The 19,233-nt window shown below is 40.7% G+C and overlaps 1 protein-coding gene across 1 annotated transcript in view; it reads left to right on the plus strand.

Moving 5' to 3' along the window:
- cd164l2 (CD164 sialomucin-like 2) overlaps window positions 1-14,741 on the plus strand; it is a 38,285-nt gene extending 23,544 nt beyond the window's left edge. Inside the window, exons 4-6 of the mRNA XM_041212074.1 lie at window positions 4,700-4,726; window positions 8,180-8,345; window positions 14,617-14,741. Of these exons, the coding sequence (XP_041068008.1) occupies window positions 4,700-4,726; window positions 8,180-8,345; window positions 14,617-14,623 (200 nt within the window). The 3' untranslated portion in view covers window positions 14,624-14,741. The remainder of the gene's footprint in view (window positions 1-4,699; window positions 4,727-8,179; window positions 8,346-14,616) is intronic.
- Window positions 14,742-19,233: the final 4,492 nt, after the last annotated feature.

Below are 19,233 nucleotides of genomic sequence, written 5' to 3' on the forward strand. Positions count from 1 at the left end.
AAAGCTTCAATAAGGTCACCCCCTCATTTTTCTACTCTCCAAGTATAGAGCCAACCTGCTCAATCTCTCTCTTTGCTCCCCCTGCGCATCTCCACACCCCCACCACCCCCACCCTCCCTCACATCAGGAATCAATCTCGCATTTTCCCACATTATGCTCTTGTCTAATAAATTTTTGTCCATTCACTTTACCTATCTATGTCCCTTTGCAGAGTGTTCTCCTCACAACATGCTTTCTACTTATTTGTATATTCAACAAGCTTGTAGCTTTAGCAAATCTGGCTATAATACACTTTGTCCCTTCATCCAAGTCGTTGATATGGATTGTAAATAGTTGAGGCCCCAGCACTCATCTCTACATGGCATTTTACTAATTAGTTTGCCAACCTGAAAGTGACCCATTTTTCCACCCCCACCCTTTCTTAGTATATTAACAAATATTGAGGATTGGCTAACTATCGCCCCAGCACCATAAACTCTTATCTTTTGTAGTGACCTTTTTATGTGGCACCTTTATCGCATGTCCTTTGGAAATTCAAATACACTACATCTACTGGTTCCCTTTAATCCACCCTGCTCGTTACATCCTCAAAGAACTCCAATAAATTTGTCAAACAGTCTCTTTTCTTTCACAAAACCATGTTGACTCTTATGTTTTTAATGTCCTGCTGCTACCATCTTAATCAATTCCAGCATTTTACCAATGACTGACGATAGACTGCTTGGCCTATACTTTCCTACTTTGTCTCCTTCCTTTCTTGCATACAGGCTTGTGGTTTTCCTACTGTTGCAGAAACACCCCTGATCCCCTATCAATATTGCTCTTCAACTCTTTCATGACAAAAGATAAGTAGGAAAGTAAGATGTGAAGAGGACATAAGGATGCTACAAAGAGATATAGACAGGTTAAGTAAGTGAGCAAAGGTATGGCAAATGGGAGTATGATGTGGAAAAATGCAAAATTGTCCATTTTTGCCAGGAAGAATAAAAGAGAAGCATATTATCTAAATGGTGAGAGATTGCAGAGCTCTGAGATGCAGAGGGATCTGGGTGTCTTAGTGCATGAATCACAAAAGGTTAGTATGCAGGTACAGCAAGTAATTAGGAAAGTAAATAGAATGTTATTGTTTAATGTAAGAGTAGGGAGGTTATGCTTCAGTTATAAGAGGACATTGGTAAGACCACATCTGGAGTATTGTGTACAGTATTGGTCTCCTCCTTTTGAGGATGTAAACGCATTGGAAGAAGTTCAGAAAAGGTTTAGACTAATACCAGGAATGGGCGGGTTGTCTTATGAGGAAAGGTTGGACAGGCTGGGCTTGTATCCACTGGAGTTTAGATGAGCAAAAGGTGACTTGATTGAAACATAAAATCCTGAGGGGACTTGACAGAGTGGATGTGGAAAGGATGCTTTCTCTTGTGAGGGAATCTAGAACTTGGGGTTACTATTTAAAAATCAGGGGTTGCCCATTTAAGACAGAGATGAGAAATTTTGAGGGTTGTGAGTCTTTTGAACACTTCCTCCAAAAGGCAGTGGAGGTAGCATTTTGAATATATTTAAGGCAGAGGTAAGTAGGTTTGTGATGAGCAACGGATGCAAGGTTATTGGGGGTAGGTGGGGACGTGAAGTTGAGGTTACAATCAGCTCAGCCATGATCTTGAATGGCAGAGCAGGCATGAAGGGCTGAGTGGCCTACTCCTGCTCCTAATTCATCTGTTTGCATGAACCTTTCCAGAATCTGAGGAATTTCAGAAGATTACAACCAATGCGTCCATTGTCTCTGTAGCCACTCCTTTCAAGACCCTTGGGTGTAAGTCATCAGGCCCAGGGAACTTGTCAACCCTTACCCCTATTAGTTTTCCTAGTATATTTTTCTCCAATGTTCATGATTGTTTTAAGTTCCTTCCTTTAACCCCTTTACTTTCTACTATTCTTGAGATGCTTTTCTGAAAAGGGACGCAAAATACTTGTTCAAAGTCTCTGCCATTTCCTTATTTCTTGTTATTCATTCCCCAGTCTGATCCTCTTAAGTTTCTTTAGTTTCTCTTTTTTTTCTCTTGATATATTTGTAGATGCTCTTACAGTCTGTTTTCTGTATTTCTTGCTGGTTTATTCACATTCTAAATTCTCCCTCTTTTTGTTAGTCATCCTTTGGTTTCTAAAATGTTCTCAATCCTTTGGCCTGCCACTAATCCTTGCAGCATTGTATGCCTATCCTTTCAATTTGATGTCACCCTTAGTGTCCAGTGCTGTGAAATTTATTTTCTTTGCCAATTTTAGGATCGGAACAACTGACTGGGCCTCCATGCACATTCCACTGGTGTCGAGGTACTGGTTGGTTGTTGCGAGTGGCTGTGCAGAATGGGCTAGAATTCCTCCTTGTAATCTGCTCTGACAATCTTACAATGGTTACAGCACAGCAGGATGCCATTCAGCCCACTGAGCCTATGCCATTTTCTGCAAGGGCAATTAGCTGGTTCTGCTCCCCTACCCCTTCCTTGTAACCCTGCAAATCTTTTTCCCACCCTTTGGGTGTATGTCCAATTCCCTTTCAAAAGCCACAGTTGAATCTGATTCCACCCACCCCCTTTAGGCTGTGCATTCCAGTTCGTAACCACTCTCTCTCCTTTAAAATTTTCCTCATGTCACCTTTTGATTCTTTTGCTGATCATTTTAAATCTGGTTCTTCAAGTTCTTGACCCTACAGTCAATGGAAACAGTTTTGGTCTACTCTCTAGTTATCGTACTAAATTTGTTAAAAGAAATAGCTGTGGAGCATTGTGGTGATGCTGTACCATTGGAATGAATACTCAATCTTAATATAGTGTTATGTTGGCTTTTTGAGACCATAAAATGGTGATGAAATCAGACTGTGACACCACAGATTGCTTTTGTATGTTTAGTTACTGGTAGAGGCCTAGGAGCGGATTATGGTGAAGACCCTAAAGAGGGGCTAAAAATGAGAGGTTTGCAGGAGAATAGTACAAGGCTCGTGAGTGCCAAATAGTTTCTTGCTAGACTAGTGTGGCAAACTAAAACTTTTGAAAGGAGAAATAGCTGGCGAAAGTGTTTACTTTTAGAAAAAGTGGTTTCCATTTAAAATATCTTTTCACTGATCTAGAATATTCCTGCAAATGTAACTTGTTCTGTCTCCTCAGTTCTACAATTATCTTCTCTTCCTCCTCCTGTCTTCAACACCACTAGCACTGCGACTGTATCCTCTACAACAGGTAAAATGAAACAGTAACTATTCAGCTTCAACAGTCATGTGGATAAATTCTATTTGTTAGATATTTTTATTTGGAAAGAATGAACTTAAGTTTAGGGCAGACATTTTTGCCAGTCCTGGAGCTCTACACCAACCATCCTGGAAGGACAAATTATCTATCTGTTTTGCTCCTTCCATTGGGACAAGCGTTAGGAGTGCTCATCTGCTACACAGCAGCACACAACTCGTCACTTGGCCATGAAAACAATTACTCCATGAGGCCACCACCTGTAACTGCAAGCACTTATATTCTATACTCAAGTTCTGTCGAAGGGTCATGAGGACTCGAAACATCAACTCTTTTCTTCTCCGCCGATGCTGCCAGACCTGCTGAGTTTTTCCAGGTAATTCTGTTTTTGTTTTTGTTTTGGATTTCCAGCATCCGCAGTTTTTTTGTTTTTAGCACTTATATTCTGTTGGGGAAGGTTAAAAATGACCCACATGTGCTTTCGCCACGTTAGCCCATGTTAAGCTGAGGTTGGGGGGTGGGGGGTGGGGGGGGTGGTGGTGAGAGGTGAGACAGCAAAAGTGTTGAGTATTTTTCAAATTGCGCTGACACCTTTTACAAAGTGCAGGTATGCAGCAGGGTTTTGAGATAGTATGGCAATTGCTTCAAGAATTCTGCATACTTGGGCCAAAACGTGTTCTTCATCTCAAACTCCAGACACCCTAATACTTTATTAATCAGTTATTTTAAGGATGATGTTTAGAACCATGGTGAGAGGAGACTTGTGGCCTAATATGCTACAACTTGTTTTCATTTAGACTGGGGGGAGCATCAACTTCAGTCAAACACTTAACTGAAACTGAACCTCTTCCTTCTGTTTTGCTCCTGCTCCTGCAATATTTGCTTGAACATATTCTAAGATGAATGAAAGTTTCCTTCTATAATAAGGACCAAAATTTTGATTGTGTGCTGGTGCATCCTTTCTTGGATAGGTGACCAAGAACTTGCCTACAAATATGCTTTCAGTATTTCATCCCTCCATCTTAAGAATTCACAGCTCCTTTTAACTCCTTTTCAGTATGATTCATTTGCCATAGTGTTAAACTGCAGACTGCAAGAGCTGATGTAAGTTCATCAACTCTCCGGTTTGATACACTTAAGGTACCACCACTTGTGCTATGCTAACTTGGTTAGGAATATGTAGTCCAGGATACCAGGGTGGACCTCATTTAACCTGGTGATTTAATATGAAGTAATTGTACCTGTGAATGATTGAAGAATTGTAATGCAACTTTCCTTTTTCAACCATGTACAGAGCACAAGGTACATGTGTGTTTCTACAGTTTTCGAGCAAAATTTAGCTTGGATAAGTGGCTTATGTATCTCCAGTTGTGGAAATAATAGAAAAGTGTACTAATAATTAGGGAGAAGTTTGAGTTTTTTTTTACTCCCTGTTCTTTCTTCCCCCTGCCCTTCAACATCAGCTGAGGAAGTTTCCACCACATCTGTAGGTAAGCATTCACTAACACTTAGTGACGTGTTCTGTTTCTGAAGTCGTTCCTACATTCAATGCTTAGTATTAGTAACTCTCCATATGAAATCTTGTCTTTTGTATTTTTCTGTTGTACTGTAAATGTAGTTTTGAAGTATTTAATAGGATATTTTAACTTGAAAGAATTGTAATCCTTTCACTCCATTTTTTTCTGCCTGTCCTGGTTGCATAGTTGAAGAGACTAACCTTTTATAGCTAGAGATGGGTGAAAAAGATGGATTGTTTGCATTATCTTGCAATGCAAATCCAGTTCTTGGTCAGGTCTTAATGTGAGTTTTTATGTATTTCCAAAAATAAGTTTTATTGCATTTGACAGAATTGTTTGTTCTTAATAAAAAAAACTGTAGTTTTTGTCTCCATTCAAATGCAAATATGTAATAAATAGCCAGAGAGAATTTGTACTCTTCTCAGCCTGTGAATGACTAGGCTTCCCAAAAAGTTGCAAATTTATAATAAGCCCAATGCTCATTTTGTAGAAGCTTTGTTCAGGCTTCTACAACTGTCCTGTAACATGAAGGTGTCCAGTCTGGAGACCTCTTTATCCAATGTCTGCCGTATCTACTAATCCATAGTGAATTGACCACATAGTTTTGCAGTTAGTTTACATTTTCTATGTATATGAATACAGGTGCGACAAAGCTTCTCTGGGCTGAACACATTCAGAGGGGCTTCCACAATCCTCCCAGGACAGCACTCGCAACTTTAATACAAATATGTATTTGCCTGTGGATTGTACAGGATCCAAAACAGGATTCTTTATTGGTCCTCATCTCATGAATAAAATCAATAATGCTTTTTGTTTTAAAAGCTGCTTCTGCAGGCCCTTTCCCCTTCTACAAACCTGATGGGGGTGGTCTGTTCTGGTACAGAATGTACTGTATTCAGTTAGCATGTTCCAGGGATTAAGCCATATTTGCATAGTAGCAAAGGACTTGCTGACTCAGTTTACCACAGCAGCCATGGTCTCAAATGTTATACCCTCACGATCTGTTACTGTTCAGTTTAGCAGATTGAAGCGTTAATTACCCTCCTCTTGAAAGAGTTCAAAATAATCCTGCCAAACACTACACGTTCCTAACCAATTTTCAGTTTTAACTTGTGTTTTAAAAGATGTTTTCCACTCAATCTTGCTAAATTTTGTGAAGACCTGAGACATTCAAAATAAATCCTCCAGGATCTGGATCTTTTTAAATTAGGTAACCTTATTTGTTGGCAGTAATTGAAGATGGCACACTTAATAATTAAGGAACTATTGCTACATATTGAGTCACACTTCATTCAGTAGAAAATTAAAATAGTTTGGCTTAAAATGAATTGAGAATCATTTCAAGTGTGTCTGCTTAAGCAGCAAATCTAATTGTTGAATCTTGTTGTTATCCTAGTGCTGTTGGGGTAATAAACTATTTGATCAAAATAGTCTTTAAAATCAATTAATCTTATATCTCAATTACAAATAGTTCCTTATTTACAGTTGAGGCTATCTATCTCTCTCTCTCTCCCTCTCTCTCTCACAAGTTGCTGGTTAAGAGAGTTTGATTGCAACCATACATGTTCTGGAAACCCTTCTAGAGGATAGTGTTTTTTGAATGTGCATTCTGCGCCCCCTTGGATTCCTTTTCCAGGCTGAGATTAACAGTTGTCCTGGTCCCATATTTGACTGACCTTTCCTCCAAATTCCCAGTTCTTGTTCCCTGCTTCCCACCACCGCCGTAAGGGAGAGAGAGAGCCTATCGTGTAAAGATCTGCAGGCATGATGAGTCCATGTTGTGCATGCAGCTGCACGATGTTTTACCAGGTGGCCTGATTAGAGAACACGTTCGTAAAACTGTAATCAAGGTGACTGTTTAAATTGGGAAATGTGCTCTGCAAAACTAAATGCACAAATCGTAAGTTGAAAACGTGCCACTAAAAACACCTTGTGTTCCTGCAGAGACACTGGGGCTATGGGTAGGTGTGCTCAAACACTTGGATTCCCTGACTCATAGGTGCAGATTTGGGAAGTGGTCACATAGAACAATTTTCATTAATTTGCATGCATCAGTTTGCTACATGGACAGATTGAGTGTTCTATACTAGGACTTATTAACCAGTGAAGTCAAGGTGGTTAAAAGCAGCCCTTTCCATGTTCCCCGTTACAATAGTCTATGGTGTCGATTGCACAGGATACCAACTAATGTGGAAGGGGGTGTATTCTAATGTGCACAGAAATAAGATGGCCAAAACATTTTCAGTAAATCCAGCTCAGCTTCAAACTGAGTTATAAATGGCCTTTGGTATCTGGGATACATCAATTAATTTACCTTTTTAATATTCAAGGATTTGCATCGCCAGCAAAATGGATTGTAGTTTCCAGACATTAATCACATCCTGCCACCCAAAGCTATTGTAGTAGTTGCTTAATCATTATATTTTCTAATCTAATGTTTGTTCTGCAGAATAAGTAGTGATAGTGCTTATAGTGCAAGCAGGATGTTGTATTGTGGAATTTGATACAAGGTATTACTACAATCTAGTTTTCTAGTTTATAATTTAATCTCTGGGATGCAGTTTTTTTTTTGCACTATCTGCACTTATCCTGCTGTGGACTCTGCCTTTTAGTGCAATGTTAGATACCTTTTAAAGAAATGTTGCTTTTAGTCCCCATTGCTCTTTTAGAAATTCGTGTCACGCAAGGAACTCTGATTAGCTTTCAGTGGACCTTTTTCCTTTTTGAATCTTGTCATCTTTAATATGTGTAACTATTTTTACATGTTGCTTTGTTGGATGAGCCTACAGGAGGGGGGGAAGGTCCTTGGAGGGGAGTTGTTCAGTGTTGATTTTTGAAATAAACATTAGAAGTAGCCCAGGGCAATCCATATCTCCTCAATAAAAACAGTCGAAGGGTCATGAGGACTCGAAACGTCAACTCTTTTCTTCTCCGCCGATGCTGCCAGACCTGCTGAGTTTTTCCAGGTAATTCTGTTTTTGTTTTCCATATCTCCTCTGTTCATTCAGGTTGTTGGGACCTATTGCTTGTTGTTTACTTGGCTGCTGTGTGAGTACTATTAGGAAGAGAGTTTTTTTGGGCTGTGCTAACATGGGTGTATTTTTCTGATGTATGTGTAACACATGGATTTAAATGATATCGGAAGGGGGTTTTTTTCCTGTTAATGCACAAATTAATCAGTGATTTAACTTAAACAGGACCGCAGGGTGAACGTTGTGTTCTGCATGGAAAAAGACTCCCCATGTGGACTTGCTGCAAGCAGCCACGTTGAAGAGTTGATTTACACCTGCCCAACAGGACAGTAACAAAATGCTCAGCTCTTACTACAGTGACATCTGAGGTTTTTATGAATTGGGCGGGGGGGGGGGTTAAATTGATGAACTGTTACAAATTCATGGATCTCTTGGGCGTTTTCCTTTCTTACAGAAACTGCAGCCACCACTGAGATTCCAACAACAACCCCCGTGTATTCGCCCTCCAGCTTTGATCCAGCCAGCTTCATCGGAGGGATTGTCTTAGTTCTGGGAGCCGAGGCAGCGTTTTTCTTTGCAGTCAAATTCTTCAAGGCACGAGATGGGACCTACCAAACTCTGTAAGAACTGACCCTGCTCTTGAATGCGGTGTGCTGATCATTGCTATCTTGCTGTGCTGTGGACTTCATTTCACCAACGCCCCCCCTCCCCCCACAACCTCTGCTTTACAAATAATTTTAGTGCTAATGTTGCATGTGCATCCTCTCGAGTGCTTTGTTCGCTAACATCCAAAGCTTTAATGAGGTAACTTTCCTTTCCCATTCGTTACATAATGTACAGAAAAGGCAAGATAAATTGGTCTTATAAAACCTATTGATAGGTCCCAGAAAAGTCAAGCGATTGTTCAGTGAAGATTTATAAAAAAAAAAAAATAAAATTTCCTCCTGAAGTCTCTTACTTTCCCAGCATTCCTTTATTTAATAACAAGAACATGTAATACTTTATACACTCAGGGAGGATTCAGGGTAAAACTCTTGGAATGGATCAGAAATTGTGTGTTGTTAGAGGTGGTAAGAGCAGAGTGGGGTGATTTACCTTTAAGTTTCTAATTTACTTCAATAACTTGGACTCAGAAGCAACTTTGTCGGTTTCACAGATCAAGTTAAACTAGGAGGGCCAGTGGGATATGAGATTGTCCAATTAATTTTATACTTCATAAAATGCTAAGGATGTAAATATGTAGATAAGTGACTAGTGTAATTTAATAGGTGGCATAATTATTCCTGTGAAAGTGTTTAAAAACAGCCTCTAGTGAAGTTCAGTGAGCAATGGAGTTTTAGTGAATGCAGTAGCATTTACAGCAGAGAAGCAGTTGGCACAGCAGAGTAAGCTTTGTACTAAACAGTACAGCACTAGTCTAACAATGTTCTAATCAGACTGCGCCTTGTATATAGCGCCTGGTTTTGGTCAATGGTGCAATAGAAAGACATTGAAACCCTGGTTGAGGTTAAGATGAGGTATGAGAACAATTCCTGGTGCACAAGGATTCAATGAGGAAAGCCTGGAGACATTTTCTTTGCAGCCTTGAAAGGTCACTTCATCTTAAATAAGATGGCAAACAGGAGTATAGGAAAGGGAAGAATGGAATGATGCTTCAAACCAAATCCTGAGAGTAAACCAAAGAACAGCTTCAAACTGATGAAACACGAATTTGGAACAGATAGCAAGTGTTTTGCGTGAAGTGAAGGGTAATGGAGCCCCTCTGAAATGAAAAGTGAAATGCTTGAGTGCTGTGGCGAGGAAACTGAGCTCAAGTTGGATAGATGAGCTGAGATGTGTCAAATGCCCTTCATTATTATCTTTGCCTGCGTAGGGTGTAGACCTTGTGGTGCAGTGTGTTCTAACACACTGATCTGTAGGTCAAGTGGCCTCCCCCAATGTATTTCCATAGTTTTAGATTGGGACCTTTTGCAGTCTTAGTAATGATCGATAGTCTGAGTGGGAACCTTGTGTCTCGGCTCCCTGGTGTGTGCTGTCACTTCAGTGCACCGTGTTATCGAGCTACACCTTGGAGTTTTGCACTCAATCCAACAAATCTTCCAGTGTAAAGGTAATCTCAACAAAATAAGTCAGTTGAGACCAATTTCCAGAAGATTCTGCATTTGTACCTGCACCACTAACCCTCGAGTATTGACCTTTTTGGGGGTGGGGGGGGCTGGGAGATTGGCAGGAGTCTATAGGTATAAGCAGCTGTTGGTACTTTTTCCAAATGCTGGCTTCATCTGTGAACCTTTTGCATGTTTGTTTCTGGTTTTCTCCCTCAGTTAATCTTTGGCCTCATCTTTCCTGAAGGCCATATCCAAATGTTTGCAAGTTTCCCTCTGATCTGTCTAGAAACCCATTGAAGTAGCTATTTTTTTTCTTTGAGATGCCAAGATGATGAGCATCAGCATGAAGCCTAATCCTGGCCAACATCAAGGGGTAGTGAATGGTGATGGGAGTTCTGACTTGCCACTCTTTCTTCCTGGTCTGTCCAAGTTAAGTGCCGTGGATTACCACTGCTTTGGCTGTCAACTCTTGATGGAACATGAATAAGAGCTGGCACTTTACCCTACTATATACTCATAAACCCTCAGTAGTTTATACAAGGCTCAAAAACAAAAATCATTGGGCTTCTGCTCACGTAGAAACAGGAGGTTCAAACCACTTCCACTATGGCTGGTCTCTACAACTCCAGTTACCCATCTTTGCTCAGTAACCTTGATACCCTCAAAGTGACCTCAAAAATCTTAAAAGCCTGTGTGAATTGAAATTTAAGAGTGGGGTCAGTGGAAAGGGTTCTGGATGTCTGCCTTTTTTGCTGCTTGAAATGTTACCTGATTCACTTGTGTTCCTTCAGGTGAGGAGGAAATAAATATGAGTGATTTGCAACATCCAGCTCTAACTTGTTCGGTAAACCTTATTATTATAAACTGGCAGAGGAAGGCAATGTAAGTGGTTCTTATTTGAGCTCCCCTCTCAAGCAATAAAATATCGTTTAATTGGTGACCAGGCTAGCATTTATAGCCAGATGTTTGTAATAATAAGGTACTGCTGTAGTTTTGTGTGCTGGCTTGCATTGTCTGTGTGCTTCATTTATCTTTTTTTGTTTCGTCTTAACCCTTTACATGCTGCAAGTAGTGAGGAGGCACAGTAGATTGTGTAAGAAATGGCTGCAACATCTCTCTTCTACAAAGGAAGTAATAGTTTGCCCTGTGCATGAACAGCAAAAATAAAATTTCATTTGCTTTTAAAGTCCTAACGTGCACTTCAGTGCATTTTTTATTTGTGTGGTGTGCATTTGTTTAAATTCTGTTTACAATGATTCACCATTTAATTTTGAGGCTTTAATGTATGCAGGGACAGGTCTTGCTTTAAAAAGACACTTGGTATTTTCATGCATACTGCTAATAGCACAAATTTAAGCTTGGTAATAGGGTGATGCCCAGTAAATGTATATTTTAATTTGCATTTATTCCTGTTGATAGCTTGGTTTAGCTGCTAATGGCATAGAGAATTTTCCTTCAAGTAGTCAACATGGTTTGTTAGATTTGCAATGTTTGCTGGGCTACTGAAAAAAAATGAAACTTTGATTGAACATTCAATGTGGTTTCTCACTTTCCCTGTGTTTTTTTTGGGTTCCTCTGCATAGTTAATTGGCTAGAGATGGGTTCGTAACTTGCTCTTAGGGCATCTCCAAATGTAATTCTAACCATTAGCTGGAAGGTGTCAGGATATCTTGACTCTTGGGTGTATTTTGTTCACTTTCTCTCTCTTGCACCGCCCCCCCCCCCCCCCCCCCCCCCGCCCCGCCAGTCCACAATGAAGTACCCAGCTTTCCCTGCTAGCCCGACTGTGAATGGGCTCCATATATCAGGGTTAGTAATAACTGCCTACAGAAATTGGCCAAATGCCATTGGGTCATAGTTTTATGTTGCTGTAAATGTCAATTTCATCTATGGTGGCATAACCTTTTTATTGAATGGCAAATCACAGTAAATGAATTAAGCCTCTGTTACCCAAAGAAAGCCTTGGAGCTTTTTACTTTAAATTGTTAGAGAAAACTGAATAAACCCATGGCAATCATAGCTCCATTATGGTCTGCCAGTTAAGATTAATGAGCAAGTCTGAAATCTTCAGTTTTAAAATGCTTTGCTAATTGGGATTGCAGTACAGTGTCTAAAAGAAAACTACTTGTATGTAGGGATGTGATTTTTTTTTTAAAAATGAGGGCAAGCTGTCTCTCCCATCATCTCCCAGAACATGCAGCTAGAGCTCAGATGTCGGTACTGCACCAGTGCTGCGCTGACTCAGCTGCTGTGTGGCTGGGCATAGTCAGTCCCTAGGTAAATGTCTCACCTCTGCTTCTCGCTTTCCTGGTTCAATATGCACGGTTGAAGATGGTAAATCAAATAGGGTCTCTCACCACAGACCTGTTGGTGTAGTGTCTCTTTTTTTAATAAAAAAAAATACACCGTTTTCAAATTCTGAACTTGCCATGATGAGCATAACATTGTTGATTTTGACCTACTTGTAAAGTGGTGCATGTTAGAGACAATAGTGATCAGGAGCTTGACCTTTTGATTTGCATTTCATGCAAATTATTCAATTGTAATTTAAAGAGACAGCAACTTTAATGTCATTACTCAGCTGACTGGGTGTTCAAACCTGTAGTGTGATATTTGTTTAGGTAATCATGGCATTTTCAAATGTAATAGCTTGTAAGAATTAAAGTTTGTAAGTTGACTTATCTTCAGGTATTTCTAGGACTGAAATCCTTAATATTGTGATTTTATTTTTCTGAAAGTATTAGTCACATTGCTACCCTGCACTGATCTAACGAGTGTTAGTCATTAGCCTTGTACAGCATCATGTTCTCTGTATTCCAAACAGGCCAGGGTAAGGATTTTCCAACTGTGTAATTGGGGAGTAGGAACTTCTTGATTCCTGAGTTCAAATTTAATCTGCAAAAGAGAAGGGGGAAAAAGGTCAGATACCAAATTTCCAGTGTGATTCCATTTTGATAATTTTAAATAGTGGAAGGTCTCTTGTCCTATGTGGCCAGTTTCTGGAAGCAAACCCCATAGTTAATATTGTTGCTGCATTCATTAGAGGTATAGTAATTTCAGTATTAAACCAATGTGCGTAAATCCTGATGTGTCAATGTTACATTTTAAAAGCAGCCTAACTGTGCCTTTCTTTACAGTGACATTGCCTCTTAAAGCTTAGTAATACCTGGTTCAGTGAGACATCTAGGTGGTAAATAGCAGCTAGTTAAACTAGTTACTTTGAAACAAAGTACTGGTATTTGTGAATCAAAATGGTACAGTAAGTACTGTTTCTGCTAGTACACTTGAAGGCTGCTTAGAAGGAGGCTATTTGGTCCTTGGGATTCTTTTTGACGAGCATTCCAGACTGTCCCACTCCCTGTTCTTTCCTCATCCTTGCATTTTTTTTTTTCTCCAAGTACATAGACAATTCCCTTTTTTGGACTCCACTGCCATATCAGGCAATGCATTCCAAAGGCTAATTGCCTATTGCATGAAGTTTTTCCTTCTATTGCCTTGTGTTCTTCTGACCATCACAAACGTATCTCCCAGAACGGCCATAAGACGTAGGAGCAGAAGTAGGCCATGCGGTTCATCGAGTCTGCTCTGCCATTCAATTAGATCATGGTTAACCCGATAATCCTCAATCCCACTTTCCTGCCTCTCCCCATAAGCCTTGATTCCCTTGCTGATTAAAAATCCGTCTATCTTGGCCTTGAATATACTTTTCGACCCAGCCTCTACAGCCCTCTGTGGTGAAGAATTCACAGATTCACTACCCTCAGAAGAAATTCCCCCATCTGTCTTAAATGGCTGATCACTTACTCTGAGATTATGCCCTCTGGTCCTAGACTCTCCCGCAAGGGGAAACCACCTCTCTGCATCTACCCTGTAAAGCCCCCTAAGAATCTTATGTTTCAATAAGATCACCTCTCATTCTTCTAAACTTCACAGACTGAGTTTTCAAAAGTGTTGCTAAATGTTTTAAAATTGCCAAGACATCTTTCTGCTAGTTGATTTGAAGGTAGTATTCTTGCCTCCAGTTCTGATTTTGGCCCACTTTCTTGTTCTGCCTTTGTGCCATTTTTGTCTCATTAGACATGGGCATCCATGACAAAGCCAGCAATTGTTACCCATCCCTAATTGTCCCTGAAGATCTACAAATGCTCATTCAGCTATGTCCACTGTTGAGGTCCCTCAATATTTCAGCTGTTACCGTCTCACTTTGTCTTCAGACTTCTGTATGTACATCCTTATGGTGTTTTCACTACCTTCTAATCCCTCTGTTCTTCTCCTTCTTGCTTTCTCCTGCTTCATTGTTCATTTCAATATAAAGCACTCTGAAGACAATACATTTTAGCTTAATATTGAGGTTGAACTCCCCTTACAAGGGGCATAGCATTGAGTTACTGTCAGTTCAACACATTCCAAACAGTTTTGGACCCCCACTTTCGTGTAAGCTTAAATAATCCCCATCTGCTTTGGCTTTGACACAGTCTGATTTATCTGTAGCATTTCACATTTGGAAACTGGGGATCAGCAGTTGACACTAGTTTGGAGTTGCAGCACCAGCTATTGGTTGCAATATAGTTATAGTGGGGAACAGTCGGAGGTAGGGTTGTGCAACAAGAAATTGACCCATATAATAAGGACTAGTGTATGTTTATATATCCAAAGTCTAGTTTATAATGGCAAAAGATGCTGTCTCTTATTTCAGATGTGTTGTGTGTAATGTTAAGGCATTTAACTGCTGCGATGCCACTTTATTGGTGAATTAAAACAAATCTCTGTTCTGTTGGAATAGGATATAATCACAAGGATGGAAGAAATGGGCTTGAAGTGGCCAAAAAAATCTGCGCACAGTTTCCCTGCAAACACTATTAAATGAAGCTCTCTTCACTAATGCCACATTTATATTGCATTTCAGTGGAGGTGATTTAAGATTGTTTGCCTTTGACATGGTGGATTTAATTGGCTGCAAATGCTAGAGTACATAGAGAACTCTTGTTCTGTGCTGTGACCCTCAAGAGTACTGTATTGAGAATATATTGTACAAGGAGATTTAATGAAAAGATCTGGTTAATTGTTTGGCTCTTTTTTTTGGACCAGACTGCACAAAATGGTCTTTTTTTTCAGTAAAAGATCTTGGTGCAGACTGTTTGTTTTTGCTTTGAGATTTTTTGGTTCAAGATCCAAATTTTTAAGGCTTAGTTTTAACAATTTAGTGAAATTTTAGTTTCACAACTAATGTACTGGTTTATGAAACTTTTGCACAAGGTTCTGATGAGCAGAGTAAAGACAGCGAGATTTGTGTTCCACTAGTGTTAACAGCAGTGCAATTACGAACTATTTGGAAGACGATGGGTGTACTATGCTTCAATAGGCCAGCACGCCCCATTAATGTTTCCGGTACACACAACAGTACATTGGGACCTCCTGCTTGTTTAACATGTCAGATACATTTTATTTAAATTGCAATGATACTGCTGATGTCAGTTCCAATCATGGCCACCCACCCCCACCTCCTGTCGCTGATTATCTTTCGAGGAAAATATTTGTTCTGCTTTCAAAACTTGAGGTGAAGCTGCCTACTTTTTGCTCCTTCACTGCGAACTGGGTGTGCTAAAGCTGCATGATGCTTTTAATATTTTAAGACAAAAATCCCCAAATCAGTTGAAAAGTTTAAAAACAACCTGCCTCTAATTCTCTTCCATTTACTAATGTCACTACCAAGTGTGACTACTTTGAAGATCACTGTCTGCTCTTAGATGTGGCAAACGAGGTGCTATAATTGGACAGCAATCTCGTTCCAGACATACCTAAATTTGTTTACGGATGGACCTAAGCTTAACTAATAGGGATGTTTATTTAGGTTGTATTATACAAATTGATTTTTATTTAACCCTTTCCACTGGATACATTCTGATATGTTTTAAAAATCAGATCTAAAAAGATTTTGTGCTCAAAGTAGTGACTTTGATTACTGACTGTAATTAAACCCAACTGGATTGATCTTTGTTTTAGGGAGTAACGTACAATGAAGGTCCTGTGTAAGATGGTGCTGTTTGAGGCTTTGCATGATGCTGGCAGCCTACTTTCAGCTCAGTAGTGCCCTGTAGTTGGCTTCTGAAAGCAGATTTCCATTTCATGACTGAAACTCTCTGCATTAGATTTATTTGAAGACAACATTGGACCTCCTTTTTAATCAAATCTTCGACTTTTCCACGATATGATCTGGGCAAAGTTTGAATTCTGCTGCAAATCCGGTTTATTCTGCACTGCAGAGTCCGCTTAAATTAGCTTTACGAGTATAAGTGCATGGTCTGCTTCGAATCTGTTAATGGCAGTCTCCAATTCCCCATGGGGATTGAACCACCAATAGAAACTTGGAGCTCTGGATGGGAGCCAGCTAGTTCTGTGCAATTGCACTCATGAAAGCTGTGACATCATTTCTTAGGCTTGTGGGTGACATTTCACCGTTACTAATGGGAGCTGGTTTCATTTTTAGACACCTTTTGCTGCTAATCTCTTTCAATATCAACAATTTATATAGTTTAATGTAATGAAACGTCCCAAGACACTTCACAGCAGCAGTATAAAGTATGACACCGAGCCACACGGGATATTAGATCAGAGGATCAAAAGCTTGGTTAAAGAGGTAGGTTAAAGGAGGAAAGTGAGGTAGAGAAGTGAATTATGTAGAAAGTGAATACCAGAGCTTTGGGGCGTAGGCAACTTGAGAGTGGGGTGGCCAACGGATATCAAATATACTCCTGAAGGTTACGTCATGGGACTTGCCCCCATGTTCCAGCTGTTAGTTAGCCAGCACATCCATCTTTGACGCACTGCCCTCCTGTGTGAAATGGAAAGCAAAAATACTCATTCCAGTTGGGTGATGCTTGACTGTCGGCCAAATGGCCCTTTTCCCTGTTTTCGATATTTCTATCTAGCCTTACTGAAGGGGTAGCCACCAAAGGTGAAATCATTAAAATCAGGGACGTACAAGAGGCCAGTGTTGGAGCCCAGCTATCACGAAGGATTGTGGCACTGGGGGGAGATTGAGAGATTGGGGGTAGGGGCAGGGTTGGGGGGGGAGGGGGGTGGGGGGGGGAGGGGGGTGGGGGGGGGTGGGGGGTGGGGGGGGGTGTGGTTGGTGGGTGGCAGCTGCCTAGGGAGTTGAAAAGAAGGATGAGCATGTTAAACTCTGTTGCTTAACCAGTGTAGGTGCAGCGAGCGTGGGAGTGGTGGGGGAAAGGGACTTGGTGCACGTAAGACAGCAAGAGTTTTGGATGACCTGAATTTTACGATGGATGGAATGTGGGGGACCGGCTGTCTCAGCTTTGATGTGCATCATATCACGTATCTTAGAAAGCCCATGGCCGGATCCAGTAATTATGGTGCTGGGGCAGGGCGATCCACAAAATAAAACTTTGGGACAATAACGAGATTTGAATCTGCCCCCCCCCCCCACCCCGGTCAACCTCCCATTTCTCACCTTCCATAAACCTGTGGTCACCCAAAGCTCTTATCATGATTCGTGACTCCCAGTGCTTTCCCGTCACCCCCTGTGCTCTTTGATCTAAGTTGGCCTTTCTTCCGGCCAACACTTTTTTTTAAAAAAAAAACAAACCCCCCCCATCCTTACTTCCAAATTCCTCCATGGCCTCGATCCCCCCCCCCCACACCCCCCTCCCCCCACACACACCCCGCCCCCGCCCCCCCCCCCCCCCCCCCCCCCCCCCCACCACCACCATCCCTAATCTCCCTGTGGGCTTTCTGCTCTCCTCCGATTCTGATCTCTTGCACATCCCAAGATTTTTTTTAATTGCTCCAAGCTTTTGTTCACTTGCCCTGATCTCAGTGTTACACTTTTGTTAAAATGCTCCCGTGCAACTCCTTGGAATGCTTCATGATGGTAAGGGTGTCACATAGCCGCAAGTTGTTGACGTTTACTTAGCCTTCGTTCTTTTTGAAACTCCCATTACATTTTTTTTTTTCAGTTTTCTGCATTCATTTGCCGTCACTTCAAATTCAGTCCATGAATATGCCACTTGTTTGCAATTCAAACAACTTTCACTTTTTTTTTTGCATTAAGCTGTTCCAATGGCCCTGGGGGGATCTCTCTCCTCCTGTGCTAATCCCTATTTTCCATGATTTGTGAACAAAATCTGAAGGACTGGTTTTAATTACAAGTTTTCCCCCATTTCCAACTCCGTGACGACTAAAATGACCTTTCCCTATTTCACTGTGCAATCAAGCGAACAAGCTGGCAAAAGAAGGCACTTGCTTTTTAATTTCCTCCTTTCAGGTCTTCTGCTGGATGCAAGAGGCTTCGCGGCCGATTGATTACTTTTTGAAATGTTGTTGCTTGTTTTGTAGGCAGAATGGTTAAGATGTGTTTGGATGCAAATATCTTCTTGCATTTGATGTGGTCTTTTTGGAGGGGAAAGGTGTACCTGTTAACAGCTGCTTAGGACTTCCCGAGCTACCGATTGTCAAACGTGGATCAGGTTGCACAAAAAAACCAGGTGTAAAGATTGTATTTCACTTGAAAGTTGATGACGTGATGCACATTTGGCCTCATTTTCAAACCTTTTTGTCATCTTACTGCAAATTTACCGTTACAGGAAAAAAAATAGTCCAAGCTATTTATAAAGGTGAAATGTTTCTGTATTGTTTTCGTGCTAAATCTCTATGGGTTGTTTCAAAATGACGGGCTGAACAAAATTGATCATATCCGAACTTGCTGTAAATCTTTGCTTCTGGTAAACAGATGTTTTTGGTGCTTTTCCCTCCCCACTAATTGACCAGAATGTGTATTTTTAAACACCAGCATTTTGGTCATAAGCTTAGCTTTTTCTTTTTTATTATCCATTCATGGAGTGTTGGTGTCGCTGGCTGGGCCAGCATTTATTGCCCGTCCCTAGTTGCCCTTGAAAGTGGTAGTGAGCTGCATTTCTGGGTTTTCTTTTTCTGCAGTGGGTGGAGGATTGGAGATTTGCCACTTGAAATTCTCTGGAGTAATTCCGTATGATATTTTGTTCTAAAACGAAAACAGAAAATGTTGGAAAAACTCAGCAGGTCTGGCAACCTCTGTGGAGAGAGAGAGAAAGAGTTAACGTTTCAAATCTCTATGACTCTTCAGTTGCTCTCTCCACAGATGCTGCCAGATCTGCTGAGCTTTTCCAGCATTTTGTTTATCTCAGATTTCCTGCATCTGCAGTATTTTGCTTTCACCATGAGATTTGTTCTGTCTAGCAGCGTTCGATGTTGCCGTTCTTTCTCATTGGCAGATTTAAGTGCTGGAATTTTGGCTTCAGACTCCATATTACTTTCATATTTCATTGCATGTTTTTCAGCTAAGAAAAATACAATTTGGAGACATCAACAAATCCCTTCCCAAATGGACAGGATACTCCCT

Source organism: Carcharodon carcharias, chromosome 19 (genome assembly GCF_017639515.1).
Source record: "Carcharodon carcharias isolate sCarCar2 chromosome 19, sCarCar2.pri, whole genome shotgun sequence".
Taxonomy (NCBI): Eukaryota; Metazoa; Chordata; class Chondrichthyes; order Lamniformes; family Lamnidae; genus Carcharodon; species Carcharodon carcharias.